This window comes from Colossoma macropomum, unplaced genomic scaffold (genome assembly GCF_904425465.1).
Source record: "Colossoma macropomum unplaced genomic scaffold, Colossoma_macropomum, whole genome shotgun sequence".
NCBI classification, from domain to species: domain Eukaryota; kingdom Metazoa; phylum Chordata; class Actinopteri; order Characiformes; family Serrasalmidae; genus Colossoma; species Colossoma macropomum.
The window spans coordinates 7,767,290-7,780,452 of NW_023494801.1; the positions used below are offsets into that span (position 1 = coordinate 7,767,290).

Sequence of the window (13,163 nt, forward strand, 5' to 3'; positions counted from 1 at the left end):
TCAGTACTTGATAAAAGCTATAAGGCCCATCATGAGGACCACTTTTAGAAAGCACAGTCTGTATGATCAAACGCAAACCTATGAAAACTTCAGTCCTAAGGCTTACTTGGAAGTCATGGTCAGACAGGTAGGTCTCCAGGTGCAGGGGGTCCACTCCCTCTGGTAAAGGCCTCTTCAGCAGCTCTTGCACAGTGAACTGAGTCCCGGTGAGAAGAGCCAGAGCGTCCCGGACTAACGTTAGCTTCTTGCGTGCTGAGACGTCCTGCTATATATGCAAACATACACCTCAGTTTTGCTCATATAAACACAAAGCTGATATACTTTCTTTATCATGATCATACAAGAAATGACTGAAATAATAACTGTTAATAAGGTCTCTCATAGTTTAAATATCCAAAATAGTAGTTTTAAAAAACATTTGATAAGTCAGACGTTTAAGGTGTCAACAGAAAGATGATGAGGCACTGACCTGTGTTGCTGATCTCTCCCAGGACGGGAAAACATTAGTGAAGGTCAGAGGCTCTGCCCCTTCATCAATAAGATAAGCCATTGGAGGCCGTCTGGGATTTCTCTCTGTATTACAACACACATAATTATTTAATCATAGAAATAAAAAATAAAAAATGTATTTCAATAGTAAGTAGTACTAAAAAAACTTTTAGCTCCATCATTTCCACCTTTTTAATCCACCATATCTGGGTTTCCTCTCACCTCTGCAGTACTGAAGGGCAGTCTCCATAGCGCATTTCCTCTCCGTGTCCCAGTGGGGGCGCTGTGAGTCTGGAACAGTGCTGCTCTGCCACAGATACACCTCCATAGAGTTATCCAACAGGAACAGAGCTGTTGAGAGAGAAACAGAGTGAGTCAGAGTCTGATTCAGTTCTATAAACACCAAAACACTGTATGTAATCATATATAATGGGTTTTGGGTGCCCCTGGTCAAATGACACGTTTTGTTGATTTTCTGAGAGTAAATAAATTAACACATCCTTTTACAGAGAACATACTCCTGCACAATTTAATGCACGATTACTTGATTTGATGAATTCAACACATTTGATTAATCTAATTATTTGATAAATTAAATACATTGTGGAAAAATTAAAACCTAAAATGTGGCCTGTGCAAAAATTACAACATAATTTATATTTTATGTTAAACTCAGCAAGTAAATCAAATTTGTACACTAGATTTTGCAGAACAGTGCCGTATTTAAGTATGTTCTCTCAGAGCATGAATCAACAAAGCGTACTTTACCGGGCATATTAACCGTTTAAATTCTGTTTGTGTGATTGTGCAGCTGTAGGTCTGTCTACTTCAAGGGTCTCAATCTCAGTCCCAGTGACCCCATGCTATGCATATATGAATCAGCTGTGCTAGATTAGACAAAGCACAAAAGCAGTGAAGGGCAGTCAGTACTGGGTTTGGGACCCCTGTTCTGCTTGTGAATGTGTATGTACATCACAGTTCAAAAGTTTAATGATATTAAACCAATTTTGTTGCAGATACATGTATACTAGCATTCTACAACTTTGTAAGTTTGAAACAGGCACATATCAATATAACAATTTTTTATCATGATAATAACCTAAACTTTTATGATGGTTTTACGATATTATCACAAAACTGCACTTAAAAAAAAGATACATTCTGAATGTCATTTTGTAAAACAGCAATTTACATGTGCAACATTTACAATAATAATCATTAAAAATATAAACTGTCCAGAATAATGATTACTGCATATCATTATCATACAGGACTATATGCACTCAGGTCTGGAGTTGAGAACGCTGCTATAGTACACTGAGACCTATGAACGCTGTGAAGCAGCTCCAATATAAAATATGGCCCAGAGATTTTATAAGGGCGGAACACTGCTAAGAAAAAAAGTAGCATTACTGCATTAAAATGATGTATAAATTGATGCATTGTTTTTTCCTACAAGTCATGCATGTGTTCAACTGTACACAAGAAATAAGTTAGTATGATGTAAGATATGCTAATTATTAAATGCAGCAGCATCAGATTCTCGTAACTGATTGGTAACTACCCAGATTGTAGATTTATACCACTGATGATGCTGACTGTGTCACTTTCCACAACTGGGATGGCCAGAAGGGTGGCATTGCTTCATTCCAGGGTGGCCATATATATATATATATATATATATATATATATATATATATATATATATATATATATATATATATATATATATATATATATATATAGATAGATAGATAGATAGATAGATAGAAAGATATAGATATAAAATAAAATAGTAAATAAAATAACAAATATCAATGTGGCAATCCTCTCCAAACTCCTGAAAGGTAGCGTATCTGTTTAACTCTCACCTGGCTGTTGCACGGAGTATAAGCAATCCTGAAAGAATGGCATCGCCGAGACAACCCCAGCTGCTCGGGATGGGCTTAGTAGCTCCTCCCCTTTGAATGTTCCTGATTGGGCACTTAGGTGGAAAAGGCGGGGAGTAAAGGTGTACTTCCCAGGATCTGAAATGAGATTAAAACATTCTGATTAGGACACAGAGCAACTATAAAGAAAATGAAAGAGTGAACTCTATGAATCTCATTATTATGCATTATGATTCTTCTTATATCAGATGCCCAGTAACAACATGCACTTCAAAGCATTACCTTGTAGCATGCAGTCATAGGATTTCCTGTCCCGTGGACCAACAGCATTCCAGAACTCTGCTGGCTCCACCCCTTCTTCTACCTCCCTAATGTTCAGACTGTGGCCACTGCTCAGTCCCAACTCAGGAGGGCACCTAATGCACATTCATCACTTTTAAATTCATGTAAGGATTTTGTGATGTTAAAAACTGGAAAAAATCTCTCTAATTTTTTTTAATCACACACTTTATAGCTTGGCTTCTTAACAGAAGGGGTTCAAAGCAAAAACCATGTAAATAATAATAATAATATTAAAAAAGAGCTTTCAAAAAAATGGTGATGGGGCGTCGACATACTGCCTCAGATCTACTAACACAGGGACTGCAGACGCATATTATGTTACAGTTGGATCCTTTAAAAATGGTATGTCTTCAAGTCATGATGAAGAGAAGGTTTAAGGGACTTTTAAGCCAGACACAAACATCCCTCAGAAGTGCTTTACATAAAGTCTCCTTTAGGGGTCTGCCAAAGACCCTCTGAAGCTGAGATTTTTTTCAACAGTACAGTAATAGGTAGGATAACAGGATAGTAATAAGGGCTGGTTTCCCAGAGAGGGATTAAGCCTAGCCAGGACTAGGCTTAATCCCTGTACAGGAAACCAGTCCTAATCACATATGTATGACATTACCTATGTATGCTTTGTTGAATTTCTAAGTGGAAATAAATACAGAGCTGGAGAGAGAACACACCTCTGCACATTTTAATGCACAGTTACAGCAAATACACATACATTGTTAATCACATAGGTTTATAGTTGATGCTCTATAAGTGATGCGAGGGTGTGTGCACCAGAAATGGTGCAATCATGGCGTCCCTGACCCCCGTGCAATGGCCCCGTTGTTGTGCACCTCATTCAAAATAAGCGAATTTGAAGGGAGATTTGCTGAGCAGGTTCACTTCTACAGGTGTTTGTATGACAGCTCTATCACACCATATCACAGAGAAAACGTCAGCGACGGAAGTGCTTCTATAAATGCTAACATTTGCTTCAGGAGTCTTGCGTGGCACGTCCTGTATGTTACACCTTAGCTAGCTGAGATTATGAACAACATGTTAGTAAAGCTAGTCCACGTGTGGACAGATACATCTGGGTCTCTGCGCTTTTTGCGATTTAGACTCTTCAGTGCTTCAAATGCGAATAGATGACGAGCTGCAAGAGGGAAACGTCCAGGGAATTCCATGATTTTTCCAGCACTTATTATGTTCCATGACTTTTCCAAGCCTGGAAAACCAAATTTCTATATTCCATGACTTTTCTAGGATTTTCATGACCGTACGAACCCTGCTGTAAGCTTTCTGCTGACCTGCTCAGCCTACTCTAAAGAGGGTGAACTATCCAGTTACAGAGGATATCATGTGAAAACCACTTCAAGACAGCCTGATAACAGCACTGAGTCATGTTGAACTAGCAATTCATCATCTATTTGCATGGGACTGTATGGGAACGGATTTCAACTATAACAACTTTCATTATTGTCTTCTGAAGCTCTGCACTTTCTTGAAAGGTTTATGCTTGGAAGATTCCTGTTCTTGCCATACTATCATCTTCACTCAGCTGTAGTGACAGCCGCAAACTGCACGTTGTCTCAGAATGTCTCAGAGGCATTAAGTGGGACATAAAACAGTAACCAGATAAAGAGTAAGCGCACTGAATCTGAGACCTTTTTACCCCAGCATTTCTAATCCTGTACAGAAATATGTATGTAGTTTATATATGTTGTTCTTTTATGAGTGTAAGGTGTGATTCTTACATGTGTGTGAGCTGTTGGACGGCGTGCTTGGCAACCTGACGTGCAGTAGCGTGAGCCTTACAGCCATGCCACAGGTACAGCACCCCCTGCTGGCTGTTCAGTAGTATCAGAGAACCACGAGAGCGCAGACTGGAGGTACAGCACTCCACTTCCAACAGACTGGCCTCCACTGGCACAGCACCCCTCACACAGAACAGGCGCCAGCCCCCTGAAACACACAAGTCGTCCGTTTCAGACGGTTAATGATAATGACATACACTGCCCACCAAAATTCTGGGAATTCATTGTTTGTATAATGTCACGAAAACCAATTTATTTACATTTGTCCACCTGTTCAGCCTACAGCAGTTTAGTCCTGCCCTTAATACTGATGTTATAAGAGTTTTTCAACCGCACTGCTTTTTGATTGAAGCAGAATATAGGACAGCCAATCAGAACAGAGATGATTTACAAACACAAATGCCAAAAGAAGTTGAAGGGGTTGTGTGTGGAGGGGTCACTGGGCCATCCATCCCCCCACAAAACTATAGAGGGCAGGGGAACGTCCCTCCAATCCTAAAGCAAAGCTCCAGAAAAGCCATGGTAGTAAAATAGCACAGAACAGTCTGAAAACAGCTGCTATAATAAAACTGAATTTAACAGTTGGAAAACAGATTTTAAGCACACAGGGACGTCATGGCAACCAGAAAAACTGTGTGGTTTTCCGCATGTGCCTGTTTCATTTGCAGGCTCTTTCCCTGTCATAAAGAGTTGCCACACTAGCGATTCAATTGGACTAGTTTTAACAAGTTGTTGTGGGTGAAAATTATAAAGTCATAGGGAACAATTTTTGGGCTACTACCTAGATATAATGCATCTGGCGATAAAGGTCTGATACTTAAATTGTCAAAATGTTAAAAAGTGAAAATGAAAATAAATCATCTTATAAACGTTTATTGATCCTAGTGTGGAATAGCTGGCATGGATATGCAGACACATACAGTAGAGAAGGGGCAAGAAGAGCATGAAATATTTGATGGAACATCACTTAAAGTCGGCTTAACGTCCACATTCTTACCATTCTTAACTTAAAAGAAGGCATGAATGCATGTAATATCACAATACGATATCTCTGTAAGTCGACACTCCAGCTATTGATTAAAAGACTGTTTTTAGAAGGACAATAAAAGCATTCCTGAGTAATACAAGTTGACAGAAGAAGTGTTAAGATGTAAAAAAACCCAGAAAACCGTTATTAAAATAATCTCTCTACTAGTTTTGACAGACATTTTGGGTTTGTTTGCATGGCATGCTGGACTTCTACAGCAGGTAAAAACACAAACAGTACAAAGTTTACCTGATTTGATTTTGTGCTTTCATTGTGTTTTAAATTAATTTAGTTTTTTTTACATTAATCGATTTACCTACTTTGCCGGTACATAATCAGCTCAGAGTAATGCAAGATGACAGCATTGCAAAGCGATCACATTATCAACGTTAACTTTAATTTTTCTGGTAGTTTCTAAGTACTTTGTTAGTCATTTACAAAAGTTAAAGTTGACTGGAATGCACTTCAAATTACTCTGTTTGTTGTTTGAGTTTCAATTCTCTCGGCCACAACGAAGACTTTGGCTGATATAGCTGATCCCCAAAGCCAGCAAAGCTTTCCATTTTAGTTCCTTGCAGCCAATGTGGGGGAGGAACTAAAGTAAAAAGGGTGCTGTTTATTAAAGGTAAAAGCATGCATACCTGCCTGACTGTGTGATCTCTTTCTTATATGCAGTGTAAAATGTCCATCATTGGATAAGAACAAATTTGTAGGGGTCATGCAAAAATTAAGTACAACTGTTTTTGGTGTGTAAAACCAAACATTATTAAGTGCATCTCAGGGGGGAAATAAAATACAAGAAAGTGTATGGGCCCTTTAAGTACAGCAAACCAACAAAGAAAACACGCTCACTTGTAATGAAAACATTTAAAATGATAGGTGCCCCCAAACTTTTGACAGGCAGCGCAAATGAGGAAATAACTAGATTATTACAACATTGATGATCTGTAATTCAGAGCCATGTGTTTGTAACATTATTTGTTGCTTTAGTATATGTGTTCCAAAACACTGAAAGTGTTATTTTGCTGGGGTTTTACCTGAGCAGTTACTGCTGTGTCCTCTGTGAATGACCAGCCCTCCCTGGAACAGCTGCAGGAAACACGGCGGCTCCTGTCCCTCTTTTATAACCACCCGAGGCTCACTCTGAATGGTCAGTGGTGGAGACAGGTCCTGCTCCCTGATCTGCGAGTGGCGTCCCCGCCAGATGAACAGGGCGGAGCGTTCCTGGCCCTCGATCTGATCTGCTGCAGAGAGGTTCAGAACAAATTTACATATGTATAGATCCATAGATAAACCCTTAAAATGCATCACTGAAAAAAGACAAAGCGTAAAAACGGCACTGAAACTCAACAAACTCGATCAAAAAACATCAGCAAACTCACCCCTTGCACTTAGGTGGTACGTCCAGCGTGTAGCATATGTGTTGGCCTCATGTAACTGACCCAGGCTCTCTGGAGCCACCTTGCAGTCCTTCCCCATGTTGATATGCCAACTCTCTACAGAAACAGTGCTCAGCTCCGCCTGCTGACCGTTGCTAAGGGTAACCAAGTCCCGACCTCTTTGTACGTCAACTCCTTCCAAAATGACCGGTCCATCCCCTGAAACACACTTTCCAGCAAGCAGAGCTTTGGCATCACATGACCACTCACCAACAGGACAAGTAGCAGGCAGAGGAGTCTGTAGAGAGAGAGAGAGAGAGAGAGAAAGAGGGGGGGTCAAACTGCTTATAAACAACATTGTGACAAAAAAGTACACACAAAATAATTATTTTAATGGGATGTATGCACTGTGTATATAGAACTTCTCTTTGCTCATGTGGAGTGAACAGAGTGTATAGTTCCACGTCACATGCAGCAATGAGACCTGTAAGCTGTGGTATGAGTGCAAACAGCTGAAAGAGCAGTGATTTTGTTCTTAATGATAGTTTGTTCATTCATCGTCAGGCCCTTTCACACAAGATTTGTATGGATGAAAATGAATGGATGCAATTTTTAATGCACTGAAACCTTCACATCAACTCTAATGTGCTTTTCTATTAAACATGGGATAGACAGCAGTAGAAGAAGAGGCCGAAAAAATGGATCTATTGAGTAGTAAAGTTATCAGTCAGTGCAACTCAAAGACGCAGTCACTGGCTAACAGCCCATTCTGCTAAAAAACCTGACTCACAGGAGCTACAGCAGTGGTGTGGGTATGTGTGTGGGTATGTGTGTGTGTGTGTGTGTGTGTGTGTGTGTGTGTGTGGAGTTTGAACACAGCTCTACTTTGGATCTCTCATGAAAAGGCCTCAAGGCTTTATCGCACCCTGCTGCCACTGAAAACTGAATATGTGGTTTTGAATAATGATTGATATTTATTGATCATTTTCTCCTCATTGATTGTTTTTTTTTTAAATTGTTCATCAACACAGCCCTGTTTTTGTGTTTCAGCAAAATGATAAATTTTTTTTATTACATTGTGTGGTCGCTTATCCACACTTTATTGAGACTTCAACTGATTAAATATAGACACAAGACAGCGTAAAGAGCGCTGTGGGCAAAAAACACAATTTAGCACACACAATGCTCCATCTACTCAAAGCTACCTGCTGCTCATAGTAATCACAGAAAGGCTTGAATAATACTAACAGACTGAATGTAAATTGTTGTGTAGAACTCACTAGCAGGACTAAAAGCCTTTTCAACACCAAGGAAATCACATGTATAAAGGGTGTAACTACAGACTTTCTTGGATGATAAACATTAAACTGCTATTTTTCACCCACAATCATGAACGTTGTGCAATACTATTAGAGAATGAAGCTCACCGGTGCCACTTCATGCACAGGAGGAGTGCTCTGCTCCTTATTCACTCCTCTCTTTTCAGACCAATCTGCAAACTTCAGCCTGAAGAGAACCGTCTCGTTCTCTTCAAACACACGGCCAAACAGAGCCCAGTGTGGTCGGCCCACGTCCTGCCTGAATTCACACACAAAAAAATGCCTGTTTATACAATATTTCCTCGTATAATATTTCTAGGTTTATATCCTGATTCAAATGGGCTTAAACAAACATGGAGTCATGGCCTAATTCTCAGTTCTCAGGGCTTGAATCAGTCATTTTGGTGTTTTTCTACCCACCCCTGAGAAAATTACATGCCAAAATATCCACTGTAGTGGTCTAATCATTTTAGTCCACTCCGGATGTCACTTTGCACTGGAAAAAAGGTTTCTGACCACAGCTATTCTGTATATTTTGTATCCATAGTAAACACTTCTGGAACTGTAAATACTTCAAAGGAGAGTCTCTTAAACAATTACTTGGTCTTGGTATTAAGACTTCCCCATCCTCTCTACACTGGGAGAGCATTAGCAGATGCAGAAAGAAAAAGAGAATCAGAAGGCGAGATCCCACAGCTACAGGTATTAAACATAACTTTATATTCATGTATACACAGTGCTCTCTAACTTTTCTAGAATTAATGAACATGTATTATTCATAGCCATCCATGTTCACAGAAAAAATACAACCCACTAGAAACTCGTCCTGCAGTAGTTCTATTCCCCTGCAGATGTGAGAGTTTTATCACTGAGGAGACGTGTATGTATAAAAACAAAAACATCTGTGAGAGTAATCTCACCTTTGAATTTGGGCATTGCTGCCAAATGGGTCCAGTGGGTTGATCCTGCAGTTGCTGTAGTCATAAGCTCCAGTCCACACCTGCTGAGCCAACTGCAGTGCCAGTTTCCTGTCACTAGGGGAAACATCTTTCCCATGCCACAGGTAGAGCTCACCGCCAAAGTCAAATAGCAGAGTCTGAGAAGGAAGAAAAAGAGAATGTAGCACTAATCGATTATTCATTTCCATATATTCTTATCATAACCAATTTTAGCCAATGAAACCTGACCTGGCAAATGTTTAATTTATTTATTTAAACAATAACGATGAGAACATAATAAACTAAATGAACATCTCAGTGAAAAATCAAATGTACATAATTATCCATTTACCCCAAATGTAGCTAAGCAGTCAATACAAGTTTGCATCTTTGGTTCGTCTTAGACGCTAAAATCACTAACATGTAATGGAAGTTTAGACTCCACATGAGAGTTTAGTGCAAAATGTATGTCATCACATACTTGCCTCCAACTAGAGCTTAAATTATGTCATAATGTTATCTATAAAAATGGACAGAAAGTATGTCACATAGCTAAAAAGTAGGAGCAGTCACTTAAAGCCTGAGTTTCTGTCCATTTCTTGCTCGTATCAATTGTCCACTCAAGTTACCTACATTAGTATCACAGCTCCAGAAGCAAACTTCAGACACCAAACATGTCTTGACTGATCAACACTTGATTTAAGACATTGGTTCTCAAACTGGTCATCAGATACTCAGACGGTCCACTATTCACAACACACAGTGAGAGAGGAAAAAACATGGACAGTCTGTGTGTCCCTGTGGACCGGTTTGAGAACCACTGCTTTAGGGGTATGGTTTATTAGCAGGTGGTATTGATGGGAATGCTTAAGGAAATAAACTTGACATAAAAAGAATTATGACAAGAAAAGTTGCACAAGCTAAAGAATTTACTAGTACACTTAAATTCCGTATTAACATTACCAACAATGCTAGTTCTAGTTACAGTGCTTCGCAGTCCTACACTAGCAGGTCCAGGGTTTAAGCATTAACCTGAGAGGAGTCCAGCAGAGAGATGTGTGGTATACAGGCCCAGCCCTGCTCATGTGGGACCAGCCTGTCTCCCTGCAGTCTGTACACACAGTTTGACTCTGAAATCGCTGCCTCATAATGTTCATCATCTTCAGAACAGCCTGCAGACACACAAACACAGTTATACACCCATAATGTGTTTTATGAAGAATGCAATATTTTATAAGGAAGACGCTGATGAAGAACACTGTGACATTTTCTAACCACTGTAATGAGTTTTCCCTCCTAGAAGGTTCCAGAACTCTGCAGCCTCCTCAGTGTCCGAGTTCACGCCCTCATCCAGGTGAATGACCTCTGCTGCCTGGCAACCCAGATCCCGCTGGGTCACGACCAACGAAGCCATGGCAGACGCCTTAAACAAACCGCCAGTCAATATACAATGTATTGCCAACATGTTCAAAGTTTGATGGTACAGTAAAAATACATAGTGTCCAGTTTAGACGTAAAGGGCCCATAACCTATACTTTTCTTGCATTATTAATTTTATCCACACTTGTGCAGTCTTATGTACCCAAAATGGTCATAATTCATTTTTACTCGACCATTTTTCAACCTCTCTTTATCCTTCAGAATTAAACAGGCTCTTTTTGTAACTGTGCCTTTAAGACTGATATATGTACATTATCTCTGTTCTGACTGGCTGCCCTGTACCGTGCCTCTTTCACAAAACACAGAGCTGATACACTCCTTATAACTTCATTGTGAGTAGGCGGGGCTAAACTGCTGTGGGCTGAATAGGTGGTTCTAAGTGAATGTGTTGATCTCATGACATTAAAGAAACAATGAATTCAAACTGGTTTTTGTTTCTGTAGCTTAGTTTTCTTATACATAGACTGTATAGACTGGGTAGTGAATATTTTGAAATTTTAACAAATGTTTCCACATTACTTCAATCTCATTTATTTAAAAAGCAAGAGGAATTTGGTTTTCCATGAGTTTTTCCAAACTAGAATATTTTATAGCTTGGAAAAAATCTGATTAGCTATAAAAAATGGGTAAATACAGTAATCTCATACACTATATGGACTAAAGTACTGGGACAACTACACATTACTCCCACAAGGGCTTTTATGACATCCCATTCTAAATCCAGTGGCATTAATATGGAGTTGGTCCCCCTTTGCAGCTTTAACAGCTTCCACTCTTCTGGGAAGCTTTCTACAAGATTTTGAATGTGACTGCGGGAATTCTTGTCCATTAATCCAGAAGAGCATTTGTGAAGTCAGACACTGATGTTGGACGAGAGGGCCTGGCTCCCAATCTCCATTGTAGTTCAACCCAAAGGTGTTTGATGGGGTTGAGGTCAGGGTTCTGTGTGGGCCAGTTAAGTTCTTCCACACCAAACTCACCCAGCCATGCCGTTATGGAGCTTGCTTTGTGCACTGGGGCTCAGTCATGCTGGAACAGAAAAGGTTCTTCCCCAAACTGTTCCCACAAAAGTTGGAAGCATACAATCGTCCAAAATGTCTTGGTCTGCTGGAGCATTAAGATTTCCCTTCACTGGAACTAAGGGGCTTAAACCAACCCCTAAAATACAACCCCATATTATCCCTCCTCCACCAAACCTTACACTTGGTACAGTGCAGTCAGGCAGGTAACGTTCTCCTGGCATTCACCAGACCAAGACTCGTCCATTAGACTGCCAGATAGAGAAGCGTGATTCATCACTCCGCAGAATTTGTTTCCACTGCTCCAGAGTTCAGTGGCAGCATGCTTCACACAACTCCTCCCCCTTGTTGAAACTGCCAAGCTATGTGCTTAATTTTATCCACCTGTTAACAATGGCTGTGACCTGAACTCAATCATTAGAAGGGGTGTCCCAATACTTTTGTCTATATAGTGTAGCTCCAGGGCAAAACCAAAAAAGCGAACGAGACACCAAACATGTGTAGGTCGATTAAACACATTTGAGGTAAATCATAACAATGTGCAGAAAATTATGCATATTTGACATTTTGCCAAACACACTTACAATCATGAAAACTGTGAGCAAATTATTTTTGATTATTGTAGACAAATTATTTTCATGGTGAAAAACAATATTAACATTATAGGTAATGTAACTAAACAGTACATCATTAGTTAAGCAAACATCAGATTATAGATAGGAAGTCTGCAGTTGTGTGCCATAATATCGGTGTGTACCGTTTCTCTCTCGCTGCCGTTGGACAGCTGGCCGGTCCAGAGGAAGCACAGCGATGGAGTGACCAGTAGGAAGCAGTCACCGCTGTTCAGCGAGCGAGCCACCGGCTCCACCAAACGCACCTGCACCTTTCTCCATCCTAAAACCAGGGTAAATACTACATTACCAATGCATTTAAATGTGTGAATAAGTGCAAGCACAAACTAAATCCAGCTGCTGGATAAATTCTTAGCTCTCTATGTAAGAAACATGCAAAAAATCAAACTCCAACTATAAAAATCCTGCAACACACGGAATTCTCTAACAATAACACAAAAAGAAGAAAAAAAGAGAATAAATATTGTTTACGGCCCTGTAACTGGCTTAAGATGTTACCTTTTACATGGATTAGCATGAGGCTGCTGTAGGGCACAGTGTTGGTCTCTGAGGATGAGCCGTTAGTAGAGGCACAGTTGGAGTTCTTCACAGCTGAGGGGGAAAAGAGATTTGAGCAAAGCTGGCAAACAGTTTGATGAGAAAATTCAAGTAATCACTCAGGACAGGCTGAAAAAGTGTACAATTTCCTAACTTGCATAATAAAAGCTCATATTTTAATAAGATACTTTTATATGAGAGGGGAAAAACATTAATGTAAACAAGTGAAAGCATTTTCTATTGGTCCACTTGCCACGAAATGTTCATATAAAGGGCAGCTGGTGTTTTCAAATTATGTAAAAAATAAAAAAAAAAATGATAATAATTATTCACAAACTCGAAACGGTGACATGCATTTCATC

At 39.8% G+C, this 13,163-nt stretch overlaps 1 protein-coding gene across 4 annotated transcripts in view; it reads right to left on the minus strand.

The window, feature by feature from the left end:
• Positions 1 to 13,163, minus strand: part of svilc (supervillin c) — a 35,809-nt gene that overhangs the window by 687 nt on the left and 21,959 nt on the right. For 3 of the 4 annotated variants that reach the window (XM_036589359.1, XM_036589357.1, XM_036589360.1), the window contains 14 exons: positions 12,763 to 12,855; positions 12,390 to 12,526; positions 10,449 to 10,596; positions 10,206 to 10,345; positions 9,156 to 9,331; positions 8,344 to 8,494; positions 6,920 to 7,214; positions 6,575 to 6,781; positions 4,451 to 4,658; positions 2,661 to 2,794; positions 2,361 to 2,516; positions 712 to 840; positions 470 to 573; positions 107 to 265 (listed from right to left, as the gene is read on the minus strand). In XM_036589359.1, the coding sequence (XP_036445252.1) occupies positions 107 to 265; positions 470 to 573; positions 712 to 840; positions 2,361 to 2,516; positions 2,661 to 2,794; positions 4,451 to 4,658; positions 6,575 to 6,781; positions 6,920 to 7,214; positions 8,344 to 8,494; positions 9,156 to 9,331; positions 10,206 to 10,345; positions 10,449 to 10,596; positions 12,390 to 12,526; positions 12,763 to 12,855 (2,237 nt within the window). The remainder of the gene's footprint in view (positions 1 to 106; positions 266 to 469; positions 574 to 711; positions 841 to 2,360; positions 2,517 to 2,660; positions 2,795 to 4,450; positions 4,659 to 6,574; positions 6,782 to 6,919; positions 7,215 to 8,343; positions 8,495 to 9,155; positions 9,332 to 10,205; positions 10,346 to 10,448; positions 10,597 to 12,389; positions 12,527 to 12,762; positions 12,856 to 13,163) is intronic. The other variant, XM_036589358.1, reaches the window with a different exon arrangement.